The sequence below is a fragment of the Vipera berus genome (genome assembly GCF_964194415.1).
Source record: "Vipera berus genome assembly, chromosome: W".
Classification (NCBI taxonomy): domain Eukaryota; kingdom Metazoa; phylum Chordata; class Lepidosauria; order Squamata; family Viperidae; genus Vipera; species Vipera berus.
Window position 1 is genome coordinate 76,061,995 of NC_138210.1, and position 16,486 is coordinate 76,078,480.

The following is a 16,486-nucleotide window of genomic DNA, read 5'->3' on the forward strand; positions in this document are numbered from 1 at the left end:
TGGAGTCCTTGAGTCATAAAAGAGCCCAGGTAGCCTATCCCTGTCTTAACGGATTGTTCTTTTCTTAAAGCTGCCGAGGTTGAAAAACCCCGTAGGGCCCTGCGTAAATCAGGCGACGGGTGGAGGTCGAAGGGCCTGCTGTCGGGGAATTATGGGACCTCGAGTCCTAAAGAGTTGGAAGGGGCAGCCCCGAAGGACCCCGGAAGTTCAACCGCCAAGTGCCTAGAGCGTCGCTCTTCTCTTTCGTAACTAGCCCCTCCGCCAGATTGCTTTGGCCATAGAGGCCCAATGTACAGAGCGGCGCTCCCAAGCAAGGCGTGGCTGTCCGAGCGCAGGTGTTCATTCGCGGAAGGAGGCCACGCCCCAGTGGGTGCAAAGGACGGGCCTGGGGGGGGGACGACGAGGACGACACGCGTCCTTTCGGGCTGGCCCCTCCCAAGATGGCCGGCTCTCACTTCCGGTGGAGAACGGAAGCGCGTCCTCTCTAGGAGCGCGAGCCCTGTCTCCCTAGCCGGGCGGAAGCTCCCACTTCCGGCCTGCAGGTGTGCTCCCCAGGTGAGTCCAGGCGGGGGTGGGAGGAGGGAGCAGCCGGGCAACCCGCAGGAAGGAGCCGCCTCTTCGGACGCGCCCCAAGCCCTGACTCCCCCTCCCATCATCCCGGGCCCCCGAGAGTGATGGGAGTTGTAGTCCAGCTGTCTGGAGGGCGAGCAGGCGCCCTGAGCCCCCAAATGAAATAGAGACACACACACAACCTCGAGAGGCCCCCTGCTCTTCTTTGGGGTGCACGAGTTGGGTCTCTCCACCCCTAAACCCCCCCCGCCATGGAAAGGCCCCTGCGCCCCTCCCCCTGCCAAGCCTGATCCTGGTTTGCATGGCTCAGTGGGTTAGGACGCTGATCTTGTCAGTCAGAAGGTCGGCAGTTTGGCGGGTCGAATCCCAAGTGCCGCGTAGCAGAGTGAGCGCCTGTTACTCGTCCCAGCTTCTGCCAACCTAGCAGTTCGAAAGCACGTAAAAATGCAAGTAGAAAAATAGGGACCGCTACGGTGGGAAGGTAACAGCGTTCTGTGCGCCTTTGGCGTCTAGTCATGCCGGCCACATGACCACGGAGACGTCCTCGGACAAGCGCTGGCTCTTCGGCTTTGAAACGGAGATGAGCACCGGCCCCTAGAGTCGGAAACGACTAGCACGCCTGTGCGGGGGAACCTTGACCTTTACCTTTTTCTTTTTTATTTATTTTTAACGCCTAAGGTCCTAGTTCCTTACGTCAACTCAAGATACCATATCGGTCCAATGAGATAACCCAAGCGGAGACTTCTTGATCAAGCAGCACTTTATTTGATTAAACTAAGCAGCTGGGCAGCCAACAAGCTGGAACGCAGGCAGAGTTACATCCAGAAGTGGCACACCTTGGAAAGTTGGTAGCATGCCTTTATAAAGTTTGTTAGACAATGAGAATCAGACAACGGAGCCGTTGCATCCTAAGGAAGACATCAATCACTCCTGCACACTCCCTTGTTCCCCCCTTCAGTACATCCCATCCATGCACACGTTTCCCACGCTTGCATGAGATTTCCCTGGTGCAAAAGCCAATTACGAAAAGCAGGAAAGCAACAGTTAAGAATAAATAATTCCCCTTTGTTCCAGAACCCTTCAAAAGTATGTTGGCCGCCCATCTTGCCCCTGGCGTAACTCCTGAGTGGCTGGCCATACTTCTGATTGTTGTTATTAGTTGCGAAGACCCGTCGCAACTCCATGGACAATATTCCTCCAGGCCTTCCTGTCCTCTACCGTCTTCTGGAGTCCATTTAAGCTCACGCCTCCTGCTTCAGTGACTCCATCCAGCCACCTCATTCTCTGTCGTCCCCTTCTTCTCTTGCCCTCCACCTTTCCCAGCATTAGGCTCTTCTCCAGTGAGTCCTTCCTTCTCATTAGGTGGCCAAAGGATTTGAGTTTCCGCTTCAGGATCTGGCCTTCTAAAGAGCAGTCAGGGTTGATCTCCTCTAGGACTGACCGGTTTGATCGACTTGCAGTCCAAGGGACTCGTAGGAGTCTTCTCCAGCACCATAGTGTTGTTGTTGTTGTTGTTAGTTGCGAAGTCGTGTCCGACCCATCGCGACCCTATGGACAATGTTCCTCCAGGCCTTCCTGTCCTCTACCATCTTCTGGAGTCCAGTTAAGCTCACGCCTACTGCTTCAGTGACTCCATCCAGCCACCTCATTCTCTGTCGTCCCCTTCTTCTATTGCCCTCAATCTTTCCCAGCATTAGGCTCTTCTCCAGTGAGTCCTTCCTCCTCATTAGGTGGCCAAAGTATTTGAGTTTTAGCTTCAGGATCTGGCCTTCTAAAGAGCAGTCAGGGTTGATCTCCTCTAGGACTGACCGGTTTGATCGCCTTGCAGTCCAAGGGACTCGCAGGAGTCTTCTCCAGCACCAGAGTTCAAAGGCCTCAATTCTTTTGCGCTCAGCCTTTCTTATGGTCCAACTTTCACTGCCATACATTGCAACTGGGAAGACCATAGCCTTGACTATATGCACTTTTGTTGACAGGGTGATGTCTCTGCTTTTTAGTGTGCTGTCTAGATTTGCCATGGCTTTCCTCCCTAGGAGCAAGCGTCTTTTAATTTCTTGACTACAGTCCCCATCTGCAGTGATCTTGGAGCCCAGGAAAATAAAATCTGTCACTACCTCCATTTCTTCCCCATCTATTTGCCAGGAATTAAGAGGGCCGGATGCCATGATCTTAGTTTTCTTAATGTTTAGTTTCAACCCAACTTTTGCACTCTCCTTCTTCACTCGCAACAAGAGACTCTTCAGTTCCTCTTCACTTTCTGCCATTAGAGTGGTATCATCTGCATATCTTAGGTTGTTGATATTTCTTCCAGCAATCTTAATTCCAACTTTTGATTCATCTAGCCCTGCCTTTCTCATGATGTGCTCTGCATATAAGTTAAATAGGCAAGGCGACAGTATACAGCCTTGCCGGACTCCTTTCCCAATTTTGAACCAATCAGTGGTTCCGTGTCCAGTTCTCACTGTTGCTTCTTGGCCCGCATATAGGTTTCTCAAGAGACAAATAAGATGTTCTGGTACTCCCATCTCTTTAAGAACTTGCCACAGTTTGTTATGATCCACACAATCAAAGGCTTTAGCATAGTCAATGAAGCAGAAGTAGATGTTTTTCTGGAACTCTCTAGCTTTTTCCATGATCCAGCGTATGTTGGCAATTTGATCTCTAGTTCCTCTGCCTCTTCGAAATCCTGCCTGTACTTCTGGTAGTTCTCGATCCACATACTGCTGGAGTCTAGCTTGTAGGATTTTAAGCATAACTTTACTAGCATGAGAAATGAGTGCAATGGTGCGATAGTTTGAACATTCTTTGGCACTGCCTTTCTTTGGAATTGGAATGTAAACTGATCTTTTCCAATCCTGTGGCCACTGTTGAGTTTTCCAAATTTGCTGGCAAATTGAGTGTAGCACTTTTACTGCATCGTCTTTTAAGATTTTGAATAGCTCAGCTGGAATACTGTCACCTCCACTAGCTTTGTTGTTGCTCAGCTTTTCTAAGGCCCACTTCACTTCACATTCTAGGATGTCTGGCTCGAGGTCAGTGACCACCTCATTGTGATTATCTGGGATGTTAAGCTCATTCTTGTATAGTTCTTCTGTGTAATTTTGCCACCTCTTAATCTCTTCTGCCTCTGTTAGGTCCCTGCCATTTTGGTCCTTTATCATGCCCATTTTTGCATTGAACGTTCCCTTCATCTCTCCAATTTTCTTGAAAAGATCTCTGGTCCTCCCTATTCTATTGTTTTCTTCTATTTCTTTGCACTGTTCATTTAAGAAGGCATTCTTATCTCTTCTAGCTATTCTCTGGAATTCTGCATTCAATTGGGCATATCTATGTTTTTCTCCCTTGCCTTTCGCTTCCCTCCTTTCCTCAGCTATTTGCAAAGCTTCCTCAGACAGCCATTTTGCTTTCTTGCATTTCTTTTTCTTTGGGATGGTTTTGGTTGCACCATAGTAAAACTCTGCAAACGTCCCTGTTAGGGAATTTGTTGTGCAAAGGTCTCCTTGTGCTACCAAAGAGTTGCACAGACAAGGAAGGGTACTGAGAGCAGTAAGAGTCACACACAAGAGTACACTGAGTTGTAAAAACAAAAAGTAGTTTACTTTGAGGTGGTGTAAGAACAAAAAATGCACAGTCAAAAATAAACAGTCCAGGTCATAAACAATAGCAACAGTCCAAGGAGTAATCCAAACTACAAAGTCTTCTTACCGGTCCAGAGGTCAATACACAGTTCAGGTTTACAACAGTAGTAAACCAACAGCAGAGCAAAAACAGTAGTAGAGATCAGTGAATCAGTGATAAGATTCTGTAGAAATACAAATACAGGCAGTGACCTGTTAACAACCTTTGCAGCCTTCCCCGCCCCTCCCCCCCCCCGGTCATTGCAATCAGAATGCAGGGGCTTGGCAAGTGACTCATGTTTATGACAGTCGCTGTGTCCGAAGGTCACGTGATCACCTTTTGCCACCTCCTGACAAGGAAAGCCAATGGGGAAGGCAGATTCGCTTAACGACCGTGTGACTAAGTTAACAAGTGAAGTGATTCACTTAGCAACTGTCTCGCTTAGCTACAGAAAGTCGTAAGTTGAGGACTGCCTGCACTGGAAGCAGCCACCACCCCTTCCTCCGCTTCGCTCCCCACACGTCTGCTCTTCTCATCTTTCAGGCCGTCCAGCTCCGGGCATGGCGTTGCTGTCCGCCGTCCACCTGGGCCTTCCTCCTCCGGGCTGCCCGCATCGCCAGGCCCTCGTGACCGGGCCCTACCGCCACTACCACTACGGCTGCGACGGTGTGGACGACCGAGGGTGGGGCTGCGGCTACCGTACCCTGCAGATGATGTGCTCCTGGCTGGCGGCAGCCGGGGGAGAAGCAGCCGCCGGCCGGCCGGTTCCCTCCCTGAAGGAGATCCAGGATTCCCTGGTGGAGATGGGGGACAAGCCCCCCTCCTTCGCGGGCTCGCGGGACTGGATCGGCACCGTGGAAGCTGCTCTCTGCCTCGATCATTTTTACCACGTGCCGGGCAGGCTGCTCCACGTCCGCCTCGGCCGAGACCTGGAAGGGGAGCTGGAGACGTTGTATGCTCACTTTCAGGGGGGTGGGGGCCCCGTGATGATGGGGGGAGGCCAGGACCACGCCTCCAAGGGGTTGCTGGGGGTCTGCTCCGGCCCCGAGGGACACCACCTGCTCACTCTGGATCCGCACTACTACGGTCCAGCAGGCTCGCTCAGCCGACAGGAAGCCCAGGCCAAGCGGTGGGTCTCCTGGCGGGGGCTCGGCTCCTTTGAGGAGGCCTCCTTCTACAACCTCTGCTTGCCCCAGTTCAGGGCCAAAGGGGCCCCCCCACTGCAAAAGAGGCCTTCCTGAGGCCAGGCACGCGACGCGGACCAGCAGTTTGAGCCCCTTCCAAGGGTCTGGCTGTGGGTGGGCATCACACGCTTGGCACGTGCTGGGGGCATCAACGTGGAAGGAGAAGCCTTGGCGGCAGCTCCTGCATCAGCCAAGAAGGGCTCCTGCCCTGGGCAGCCCTTGGGTTGCTGAAGCCCCTCACCCAAGCTCTGGAGCCACTGCTAGGCCTGCGGCATTGCCAGATCATTGCTGGGGCCTGGCTGAGCCCGGCCTTCCCTCCCTGGCCCGCACACCCAGCCAGCTCCGCTAAAGATCAGAGGACTAAAGTGGCTTTATTTTAATCTGGCTGGGGTTTGAGGAGGGTTAGTACCACATGGAGCTGGCTGGTTTGGTGGTTTAATCGCTCTTTAGTGCCGAAGCTGTGCTCCCAGCGGGCCTCTCCTGAGACGAGGTTCGTCGCCAGAGCCGGGCTGTCCTGCCCACTTGTGGACTTCAACTCCCAGAATCCCCCAGCCAGCAAGGATTTACCAGGATTCAGCAGGGGTTAGGACAAGGCACAAATACGGCCAGGTGACTTCGTTGCAATTTTTGGACCAGGGTAACTGTCTTAATAGCTGGTGGGAATGCTGTCAACATAACACAGCTGGCTGGGGAATTCTGGGAGTTGAAGTCCAAAGTCTTCCAAGTGGCCACGGTTGGAGACCCTTGCGTGGGTAACTTGGCAGGGTGTGGAAACTGTAACAAACGTTTCTTTTTTTTTTTTTTGAAAAGTTTTTCAGTGCATTTTATCTTTAACAAAACAAAAAACCCTCCCAACCCCCTCCCCTCTTCCCAACCCACCCCAACACCTCCCTCCCTCCCCTTCCCCCCTCCCCGACTTCCCAGAGCTAAATACAAGGTATAAAAGTAAAAACAATCATAATCTACCATATGCAAACAACAATAAACTATTAAATCTATCGCACTTTAACTCTTATAAAATGACTACAAGCAATATAAATATCACATCAATACTTATTCAAATGCTAAGTGAAACTTTTTAGTCCCATATTTATTCTGGATGTAATCAATCCATTTTTTCCACTCCACAATATATCTCTGTTGCGAATGGTCTTTCAAGTACGCTGAAATCTTTGCCATTTCCGCCAGGTTAGAAACTTTTAGAGTCCATTCTTCTATAGTTGCCAGTTCTTCCTTCTTCCAGTATTGCCCTACTAAAAGTCTTGCTGCCGTAATTAAATTCAACATCAACTTAATGTCCACAACAGTAGTGTCAGTAATAATACCCAGTAAAAACAATTGCGGACATAACTTTATCCTTTTCTTAAATATCTTCTGCATATTCCACCAAATTTTAGTCCAAAATGCTTTAACCTTTTTACAGGTCCACCATATATGAAAGTACGTTGCATCTTCACCACCACACCTCCAACATTTAGGCTGGCAGTGTTAGATGATTAGTGCCAGCCATTGGCAGTTCCCCAAAAGGATCATCAGATGGAGGCAAAGAGGCTTCTTTGCTTCCACTGATGAGCCAAGGGTCTTGGACCCACAGCCCCATTGGCGAGAGAGTTTTATGGTCAAGGAGGGGCCAAGACCCCCCATAAATACCTCTGCACGAGGGGCTGCTCTTTGTTCTCCATTTTCCAGCTTCTAGTTCTATTCTCCAGTTCTATCTCTACTCCTAATCTCTTGTTTTAGTCATGTAATGCTAGCTTGTTTTGTTTTATTTTATTTCTCTCTCACATGCAGGCATGAATGCTTTCATGCCAAGTATTTCTTTCTCTTTGATCTATCATGAATAAAGCTAACATGATTGCATCTCTGCGTGATGCCTTTGCTTGGAAGCTCCTTTAACGATTCACTCGTGAGAACACCTCACAAGTTGGTAGCCAGAGGATGGTTGAAAGGAAAGCTTCCAAGCCAGCCAGGAACTAGCCAACAAGATGTCTGGAAGACCCGGCTCCAATCCATTTATAACAGATGGCAGGACTTCTACTATCGTGACCAGGAGTCATCGATCGAAGACAGCCTCCCTGCCTACATCCAAGACTTCAGTCCCTGAAGCAACCTCAGCTGCAGATGAGAGCGCAAATGACCTTCATTCCGTCAGAGGATCCAGCAGAGCGTCCAGGACCCGTTCACATGCCTCTCTACAACTGAACGCCACAGAGGAGAGCATACAAGGTTTGCAGACTGTCCAAGACTGCTCAGATGCTGCAGAGACGGACCTGGCTGAAACCAAACGCCGCGTGAGTAAACTGACTGCACAGGAACGTGAAGAGCTGCTTAAAGAGATCCTTGCAATGCAGGGGAAAGGGAGGGGGAAGGCAGCCCAGGAAACCGAAGCCTCAGAAACCCTGGTGAGTCTCTCCCTAGACACCACGAGGCTCCCAAATATGGCGCCTGCCACCCTTAGTGACCCCGGGACCCCAGGGCTTTTGGCGCGAACCCCCCCTCCCAGCTGTGAGCTACAGCTTCCTGGGGCAAGCGGAAACAAGATGGCTCCGCCCACATGGTCTGGAACAGGAAACAAGATGGCGGCCCCCTATAAGCCCACACGGTCTAACAAAGACTTGATTTCTTTAAGTCTGGAAAGCCAGCAGTCCCTGGCATCCAACCAAAATAGCCAGCAGTCCCTGGCATACTGCAGAAATGACATGCAATCCCTGGCTTCCGGCCAAAACAGCATGCAAAATCCTGAGTTCTCCCCACCACAAAGCCTAAAGGCCTATGATGGCGGTGAGATCTGCCCAGCCGATACTAATACAAATACAAATGCAATTAAAACGGCCATCCAAGTCCTGACTACGGCCCTGGGGGCCAAGCAGACGTCGGGGGTGCCCACACCCCCCCAAGGCCTCCCATCCTCTCCCCAGGGCCCAACTGCCGGGGGGAATCCAGCCTGCAGCCTCCCAACAATCAACCCCTGCGGCCTCCCACCTTCTCTTCAGGTCTTCAGGACCAGCCAGGCAAGCCAGGCAATGATGAAAATCCATGTGCCTTTAATTATCGGGAGAATCCATTGCGGCAACTCCGAACTTGCAAATCTGGGCTCCGCCCCCCCCAATGCCTCATGGGAAGAAGGGAGAAATCCTGAACAACGCCCTCCCCTGGGTCACATGGTTTCCGGGCACGCCCATCTGGAGTTACTAAATGAGCAACAAGAAAAAATTCCCTCCTTGTCCACTAGAGGGATACCTTTCCCTTTTAATGATAAAGGAACTGAAAGGATTTCCTCCTCAACCACTCTAGGAAACACTTTTCCGCTTCCTTTTACATCAATGGACATCTCAGACTTCTTTGAATATGGGTCTGAGTTTCTAGCCACAGATCTTCCTAGAGATTTTAAAAAACTACAACTAGGGGGAGAAAATTATAGCAGTTGGAGTAAAGATATACAGCTATATCTCTTAAAGAATGGGATTCTACAAATGGTTCAGAAACCACCCCCTCCCCCATGGGGACGTCAAGAAGAGCTGCGACACTTGCAGGCTTATTCTGCTCTACTCAGTTCTCTGGACAATAACTTGTTCCCTAGCATCCCAGCTGGTCTCAGAGCTGCTCAGGTCTGGGAACTGTTATACAAATTATTCAACAGCGATACCATTGGCTCCATCACCAGATATACAACTGAGCTTTATACAACCAAACTGAAATTTGGTGCCAGCATGCCTGAACATCTTGCAAAATTAAAGGCACTCAGGGCAGAATTGATTTCCAGAGATTTTCCTGTGTCTGATGTGAACATGCTCTCCATAATTTTTACTTCTCTAGACAGGAGTTGGAGCAATTTCATTGTTTCACTCGAAGCAGTCAAGAGGGAAGACTTAAATCTGTCCTACCTCACAGGGAGACTGATCGAAGAAGATCGGAGAAGGAGAAATGCTGGAGAATACGCTAGAGTCACCACTCAGCAAGCCAGAAGGGGGCGCCACAACTCAGAGCAAATTAATGCTCTGCTTAAATGTTTCATCTGTGGCTCTGAGGAGCACCTCAAGAAAGACTGCCCCCATCAACATCAAGCCCCTAAACGTGGTCCCAATCAAGTAAGAGGCAAGGGGCAAGGAAGGGGGCGTGGCAGGGGCAAAGGAAATTCACTGCATACTTGTTCCCTCACCCCCACAACAAAGGCTGATAGCTCCACTGACTTATGGTTACTGGACTCTGGAGCTTCTTCTCACATTACTAATATGAGTCAAGGTTTTAAAAGGTTAAAGAAAATTAACTCATCTGTCAAGGTTGCAAACGGTGATACTGCTTCAGTTGTTGGGGAGGGTTTTGTTTCTGTTCCTGGACTTGGAAAAGTTGAAGGTGTCTTGCACGCCCCTTCCATAGCCAACAACCTTTTGAGCATCACCAAATTGTGTGACGATGACAAAGTGGAAGTCTTATTTCGCAAGGGGGGAGGTCATGTCACCCGGGACCAGAGGGTCATTGGAAATATTACCATAATAAATGGCTTACCATATTTTTCTCCCAAGCCACCACAGCCTGCCCCAAGGCTTTCCAAGGGCAGTGTGGGCAAGGAGCCTGAATCTCAGCAGGCACCTGCAGCACCACTCAAAGCAACCAGAGCCAAGAGAGTGTCAATGGGGAAGCCAATTCACAATAAGTGCGTCCACCTCATGCACAGAAGGCTAGGACATGCAAGCTTCCCTGTAGTTAAAAAGATAGGAGAATTTGCTGAGGGAGTCCAGCTCAAGGACTGTGACGTGTTTCTGGACTGTGCCATTTGCAAGAAAACAAAGAGGAAGGCTGCCCCTATACCAAAGGTGTCATCCCGTAAGACTCAATACCCATACCAACTAGTACATGTTGATTTGGTTGGGCCTTTTACACCATCCCTAGGAAAGAAAAGGTATTTTCTCACTGCCGTTGATGATTTTTCACGTTACGGTCACGTGTATACTCTCACAGAAAAATCTGAAGCCTTTGACGCCATAAAGTCGCTGTACAACTTCGTAGAGACCCAGTACAAGACCAAGATCGCACAATTGCAGAGCGATCGCGGGGCTGAGTTCATGTCTCAGAAGTTCCAGGACTGGGTAAGGCGTAAGGGCATCCGCCATTTTCTAACTGCACCGTTCACCCCTTCGCAGAATGGTGTAGCTGAGAAAAGGAATGGAATCCTGCAAACCATGATGCGTAGTCTGATTGCAGACGCGGGTGTCGCAGAATCATACTGGGGAGAGGCAATTCATTATGCCAATTACACCTTAAACCGCACCTGGAGCAGTGTTGTGAACCAGACCCCATATTTCCTGGTTCACGGTAGGAAACCAAATCTGGCACATTTGCGCGTGTTCGGTTCCTATGCATGGGTACACATCCCCAAGCAGCTGCGGAAGAAGGGGAGATCTGTTTCTCAGAGACTAAGGTTCTTGGGCTATGCTCCTGGCTCCAAGGCCTATCGTTTCCTGGGAGAAGGGGGCAGACCTGTGACTTCCCAATCTGCCTCTTTCGAAGAGGATTCCAATTGGACCCAGATCCACTCAAATGATCTGAGCCCATATGCCAACCGACCCAGCAGAGGCACACCGACCACGACATCACCTGAGACGATCACATACCCTGCCACCGACGAAAGTGAGGAACAAGACGAAGATGCGTCCAGTCCCATGGAAGAAGACACGCTGTCTTCACCCCCAGCGACACCTCAGAGACCCGCAGAAGAAAAGAGCGGTGAGTGGCAGAAGGTAAGGAGGTCAAAGCGGTCCAACAAAGGGGTCCCGCCAAAGAGAATTGACATTGGCCACATCGCGTCTGTCAACAGCGTTGTGGTCACCCCAAAATCCTTCTCTGACATCCAGGAGCTGCCCATCGAGGAGCAGGAGAGATGGTAGCTCGCGATGGAGAAGGAAATGCAGAGCTTAAAACAACTCAAGGTCTTCACCCCCCAGCAACCTCCAAAGGAGAGAAAAGTCATTGGCACAAGATGGGTTTACAAGGCCAAACCACTTGCCAATGGCCTCTACCTATACAAGGCCCATTTGGTAGCCCAGGGCTTCGCTCAGCGTTATATGGAGGACTACTCGGAGACTTACTCTCCAACCGTCCGGGCAGAGAGCGTCAAGGCCGCCCTCGTGACTGCAGCCGCTCTGGGAGAAGAAGTCTTCCAATTTGACATCCAGACAGCTTACCTCCACGCCAACCTGGACCGGCAGATCTACGTGAGAGCTCCTCCTGGCTACCAGCAAGAAGGGGGAAATTCATGGTTGCTTCACAAAGGATTATATGGTCTTAAGCAGTCAGGGAAATTATGGTATGACTGTCTTAGAAAGAGTTTAGAACGAGTTGGTTTCTCAGAATCTCATGCAGATCAATGTGTTTTCACACGCAATTCCAAGGGAACCACAGAACGGGTGTTAGTTTATGTGGACGACCTATTATATGTAGGGCCTAACAAGGAAAGGTGTGATGAATTTGCCAAGGCCCTGGAAGAAAAGTTTACTCTGAAGTCTTTGGGGCGGGTTGACAAGTACTTGGGTGTGCATATTTTGGCCACTAAGGGGGGGTTCGCTCTATCTCAAAAAGAAAAGATAGAGGAATTACTGGCCAAATGCAAAATGACAGAATCTAATCCTACGCATAGCCCAATGCAAAGCGACTTTTACAACCACACCCATAAGGACGGTCCTGAGTTCACAGATAACACGCTTTACAGATCTGTGATTGGCTCCTTGCTATACATCAGCAATTGGAGCAGACCTGACATAGCTTTAGCTGTGAATCTATTGTCCAGGCATGTGGAACACCCAAAGGAATTCCACTGGACTGCTGTTAAAAGGGTGCTTAGATACCTAAAGGGCACAGCTGATGCTCTCCTTATGCTAGAACCAGAGAAGGGGAAGACGGCCCAGCTCTCCGCTTACTCAGACGCAGACTGGGCTGGAGACACCAAAACTAGACGGAGCACTTCTGGTTTCCTCATATTGCTAAATGGCTGCCCAATACATTGGCATGTTAGGCAGCAAAAATTTATTTCTTGCTCCACGGCCGAGGCTGAATTTGCCAGCCTGTCAGACACGGCCAATGATTTGACTTGGTTCAATGAGCTGATAACAAGCATCTGGGCATCTCCCCCTCTGCCCATCCAAATTCTAGAGGACAACACTGCCGCAATTGCAATCTCGGAGGCTTATGCAGTAGGCTCCAGATCTCGCCATATAGACATACGCTATAAAAATGTCAGGCACCTTGCGAAAGAGGGTTTTATACATGTTGAGCACTGTAACACAGCTGACCAGATAGCTGATCTGTTTACCAAGCCTGTTCCCATTGACCGGCACAACCTTCTGTGTAAGCGTTTGTGTTTGGCCTTCTGAATGTTTTTATGCATGTCTATGACACCTGCTCGCCCCTTACATACATTCACTGGTCCCTGTCATTGGTTGGCAAGAAGGGGAATTGTTAGATGTTTAGTGCCAGCCATTGGCAGTTCCCCAAAAGGATCATCAGATGGAGGCAAAGAGGCTTCTTTGCTTCCACTGATGAGCCAAGGGTCTCGGACCCACAGCCCCATTGGCGAGAGAGTTTTATGGTCAAGGAGGGGCCAAGACCCCCCATAAATACCTCTGCACGAGGGGCTGCTCTTTGTTCTCCATTTTCCAGCTTCTAGTTCTATTCTCCAGTTCTATCTCTACTCCTAACCTCTAGTTTAGCCATGTAATGCTAGCTTGTTTTGTTTTATTTTATTTCTCTCTCACATGCAGGCATGAATGCTTTCATGCCAAGTATTTCTTTCTCTTTGATCTATCATGAATAAAGCTAACATGATTGCATCTCTGCGTGATGCCTTTGCTTGGAAGCTCCTTTAACGATTCACTCGTGAGAACACCTCACAGGCAGTTCGGATACATACTTGCTAATTTTTTAGGATCTAAATGCCACCTATAAAACATCTTATAAAAGTTCTCTCTTAAGTTTTGAGCTTGCGTAAATTTTACATTTCTCACCCAAATCTTTTCCCAGGTATCCATTGTAATGACTTCTTGAAAATTCTGAGCCCACTTTATCATACAGTCTTTAACAAGTTCTGTCTCTGAGTCAATTTCTATCAGTGCAAGATATATCCTTTTAATATGTGCTTGACCCTGATTTCTAATTTGCTTTACCAGATTTTCATCAGTCATTGAAAAACCAATTTTCTGATCTTCTTTCCACCTGGCCTGTAATTGCCCATACTGAAACCAAGTTTGAACAATCTTTCCTTCTCGTAAAAGATTATACGACTTCAAATGCCATAAATTCCTTTCCAAACTTAAAATTTCCTTATGTAACAAACATTTCTGACGTTAAACAATTACCAAAGAGAAACTCCCTTTCTGAATAACTAAAAACTGAAAAAGTACACATTGTTCTTGGACTGGTGTCGTAATTGTGTGACCGGTTGCGACACAAGTGTCCCAATACCCAACCTGGGCCACTCCTGAGGTGAAAGTCAGGGGAGTGCCAATTTTTATGACTTGTTCAATTGATGAATGGCAGAGCTGTGGAGGTAAGGCATGCTGTCCGGCCAGGAGGCTTGAGGTTTGAGGGGACTTCAGCGTCCCGTGGGGCAGGGGAGGGACACTCAGGGGAAGGGGGGGGAAATGTGGAATAAACAGGGGAAGGTAACAAGAAATGGGGGCTGGCTCCCCCCCCCTTCGGCCAGCAAGACCCAATTGCCGCGTCCCTTTGGTCACATGGCCAAAATTCAGACGCTTGGCAACTGACTCATATATACGGCGGTCACGTGATCCCCTTTTGTGGCCTTCTGACAAAGTCAATGGGGAAGCCGGATTCACTTAACCAGGTTACTCACTTAGCAACTGCAGTGATTCACTTAACTGTGGCAAGAAAGGTCGTAAAATGAGGTTAAACTCACTGAACGGCTGGCTCGCTTAGCGACAAATCTGGGTCTCTGTTATCATAAGTTGAGGACTACCTAAGGTTTTCCTGGCTAGCAACACCTGTCGTAACCCCAAATCAAGAATGGCACCTACTAACTAATCGTTCCATGCCAAATTCTTTGTTGTTTTACACCTGTAGTCAAAAATCTTGCCGGTCTGAAGGTTGTGTACATCTCCAACATACTTTGGGAACTGTTCAGGAGAGTCTGTCCTCACCCTCTTTCTCCCACAGTTCCTATCCGTGCTGAGTTGCTTCTTCCTTCTCTGCAGTGGGCCCCCTCTCCTGGGAATCCCCCTCGCTACATCTCCCTGCCCAGCACCCAAGTGATTATTTTCTGGGATTTGTTTTTTCCCCAACATCCCAGTTAAGTCTCTTTTTTGGCAGGGGTTGCCTGTCAACCGTCCCAACTTGGTCAGTTAGGAAAGAAAGACTCGCCGAAGTGGTTACAGAAGCGGCAAAAGTGAGATTTTCCCACGCAAAAGAATGATTAACCTTCCTCCCCTTTCCCTGGCCAGCCCTTTGGTCACCGGTCGCTGTCCAGTTGGATGTTAACAAACGGTTTGTGGAACCGTTTTTCACCTGCTCACCGGCTCTGCTTTCCTTTGGTGCGGGGGTCTCCAAACCTGGCTGGCAGAGGAATTCTGGGAGTTGAAGTCCACAAGTCTTAAAGCAGCCAAGTTTGGAGACATATATTTTGGTGAGTGCTTGAGACGGCCAGTGCTTCCCACGGGACAGGACAGCTTGGCTTCGATTCCTCTTGGTCCCCGCGCGACGTCTCCTCCCCCACTGCTCCCACTGCTTCTTCCCCCCCCCCATTACTGATGTCAGGGTGTCAGCTTGCAGTGCGTGGCTTAGCAGAACGGCAGCCGTGGCATGTGAGGCCGGGTGTTGCTGTGGCAGCCTGGCACCATGTCAGATTCCCCCAAAAATGTCTTCTTATTCCTTTATTCTATGTCTGCTTGTGCCTGCAATTTTATCTGGAAGACGGTTTTTGCTTGGAGCTGGATGGAAACGAAACCAGCCGACAGAGACCTTGAAGAGACGGTTACCAAAACACAATGCCACCTGTGGCTTGGCCAAGATTCAAAAGGGCACTTACTTTTCTGGACTGCCCTATCTATGTTTCCTGGTAAAATAAATGGGGAAGTCCCATTGGAGGAAAATTCCACTTAGGGTTAGGTCGCCCTGAACTCGGAGAGCAAAATGGACACGGCCAACGAACTAGGAGTGCTTGGGTATGGTTAGGAGGGCACTGACTTCTAGGCTGCCCTATCTACGTTTCCTGGTAAAATACACGGGAAAATCCCATTGGGGAAAAATTCCATCCTGTTCCAGTAGCGGTTCAGCAACCTGTCCCAATAAACGGTCCTGGGTTTGTAAGTCCTGTCGTCTCTCCCGAGATCCTCCTTCTGAGGGTCCTACAAGAGGCCTGAATTCTGCCTCTCAGCCAGCCCGGACACAGGAATCCTTCGGTTAATGGCTGCCCTTGCTGAAGCCATTAATTTGGGCAGCTTCCCACCTCTCCGTGTCTCGCACCTGATGCTATCTCTCTGCTGCAGCCTTACGCGTTCAATCAGAATCGAGCTGGAAGGGGCCTTGGAGGTCTTCTAGTCCAGCCCTCTGCTCCAGCAGGGGACCCTATGTCATTCTAGACAAATGGATGCCCAGTCTCTTCTTCAAAACCTCCAGTGATGGAGCACCCATAACTTCTGGTGGGAAGCCGTTAGGCTGGCTAATCGTCCTCACTGTCAGGAAATTGTGTTCTAGGCTGGTTTGCTGCTTGATCATTTTTCATGTTAGTTTCCGCCCAGCCTCAGAAACTGTAAATGGGTGACCTTGCCATAATTAGACCTGCAATTCCAGATAAGGCTGATAATTGCATATTAGAACACACCAGGGCCAGATTTTATGATTTCTTTTTTCCCGTTTTAGAATCATAGAGCTGGAAGACTTTAGAATAACTTTATTGTCACTTTAGAACAGAAGAGAATCTGGAAGGGACCCTGGGGGTCTTCTAGTCCAGCCCCCCGCTCAAGCAGGAGAACCTACACCATCTCAGACAAGTGACTGTCTGGTCTCTTCTTAAAAACCTCCAGTGATGGAGTGCCCATGATTTCTGGTGGCAAGCAGTTCCACTGGTTGATTGTCCTCCATGTCAGGAAGTTTCTCCTTAATTCCAG

General features: G+C 49.4%; 1 protein-coding gene across 2 annotated transcripts; it reads left to right on the top strand.

The window, feature by feature from the left end:
- Positions 1–472: 472 nt before the first annotated feature.
- LOC308676651 (ufm1-specific protease 1-like) lies at positions 473–6,299 on the top strand. Of its 2 annotated transcripts, none has more exons than XM_081342636.1 (2): positions 473–555; positions 4,732–6,299. In XM_081342636.1, exon 2 carries the CDS (start codon positions 4,749–4,751, stop codon positions 5,427–5,429), a length of 681 nt encoding a protein of 226 aa, XP_081198762.1. In that variant the 5' UTR covers positions 473–555; positions 4,732–4,748; the 3' UTR covers positions 5,430–6,299. The 2 variants fall into 2 exon arrangements, with proteins under 2 accessions (XP_081198762.1, XP_081198763.1); XM_081342637.1 differs by lacking the exon at positions 473–555 and adding an exon at positions 1,211–1,414.
- Positions 6,300–16,486: the final 10,187 nt, after the last annotated feature.

Excerpts from the sequence above, each read along its gene's own strand:
- LOC308676651 (XM_081342636.1), top strand. The coding sequence starts at position 4,749 with ATGGCGTTGCTGTCCGCCGTCCACCTGGGCCTTCCTCCTCCGGGCTGC.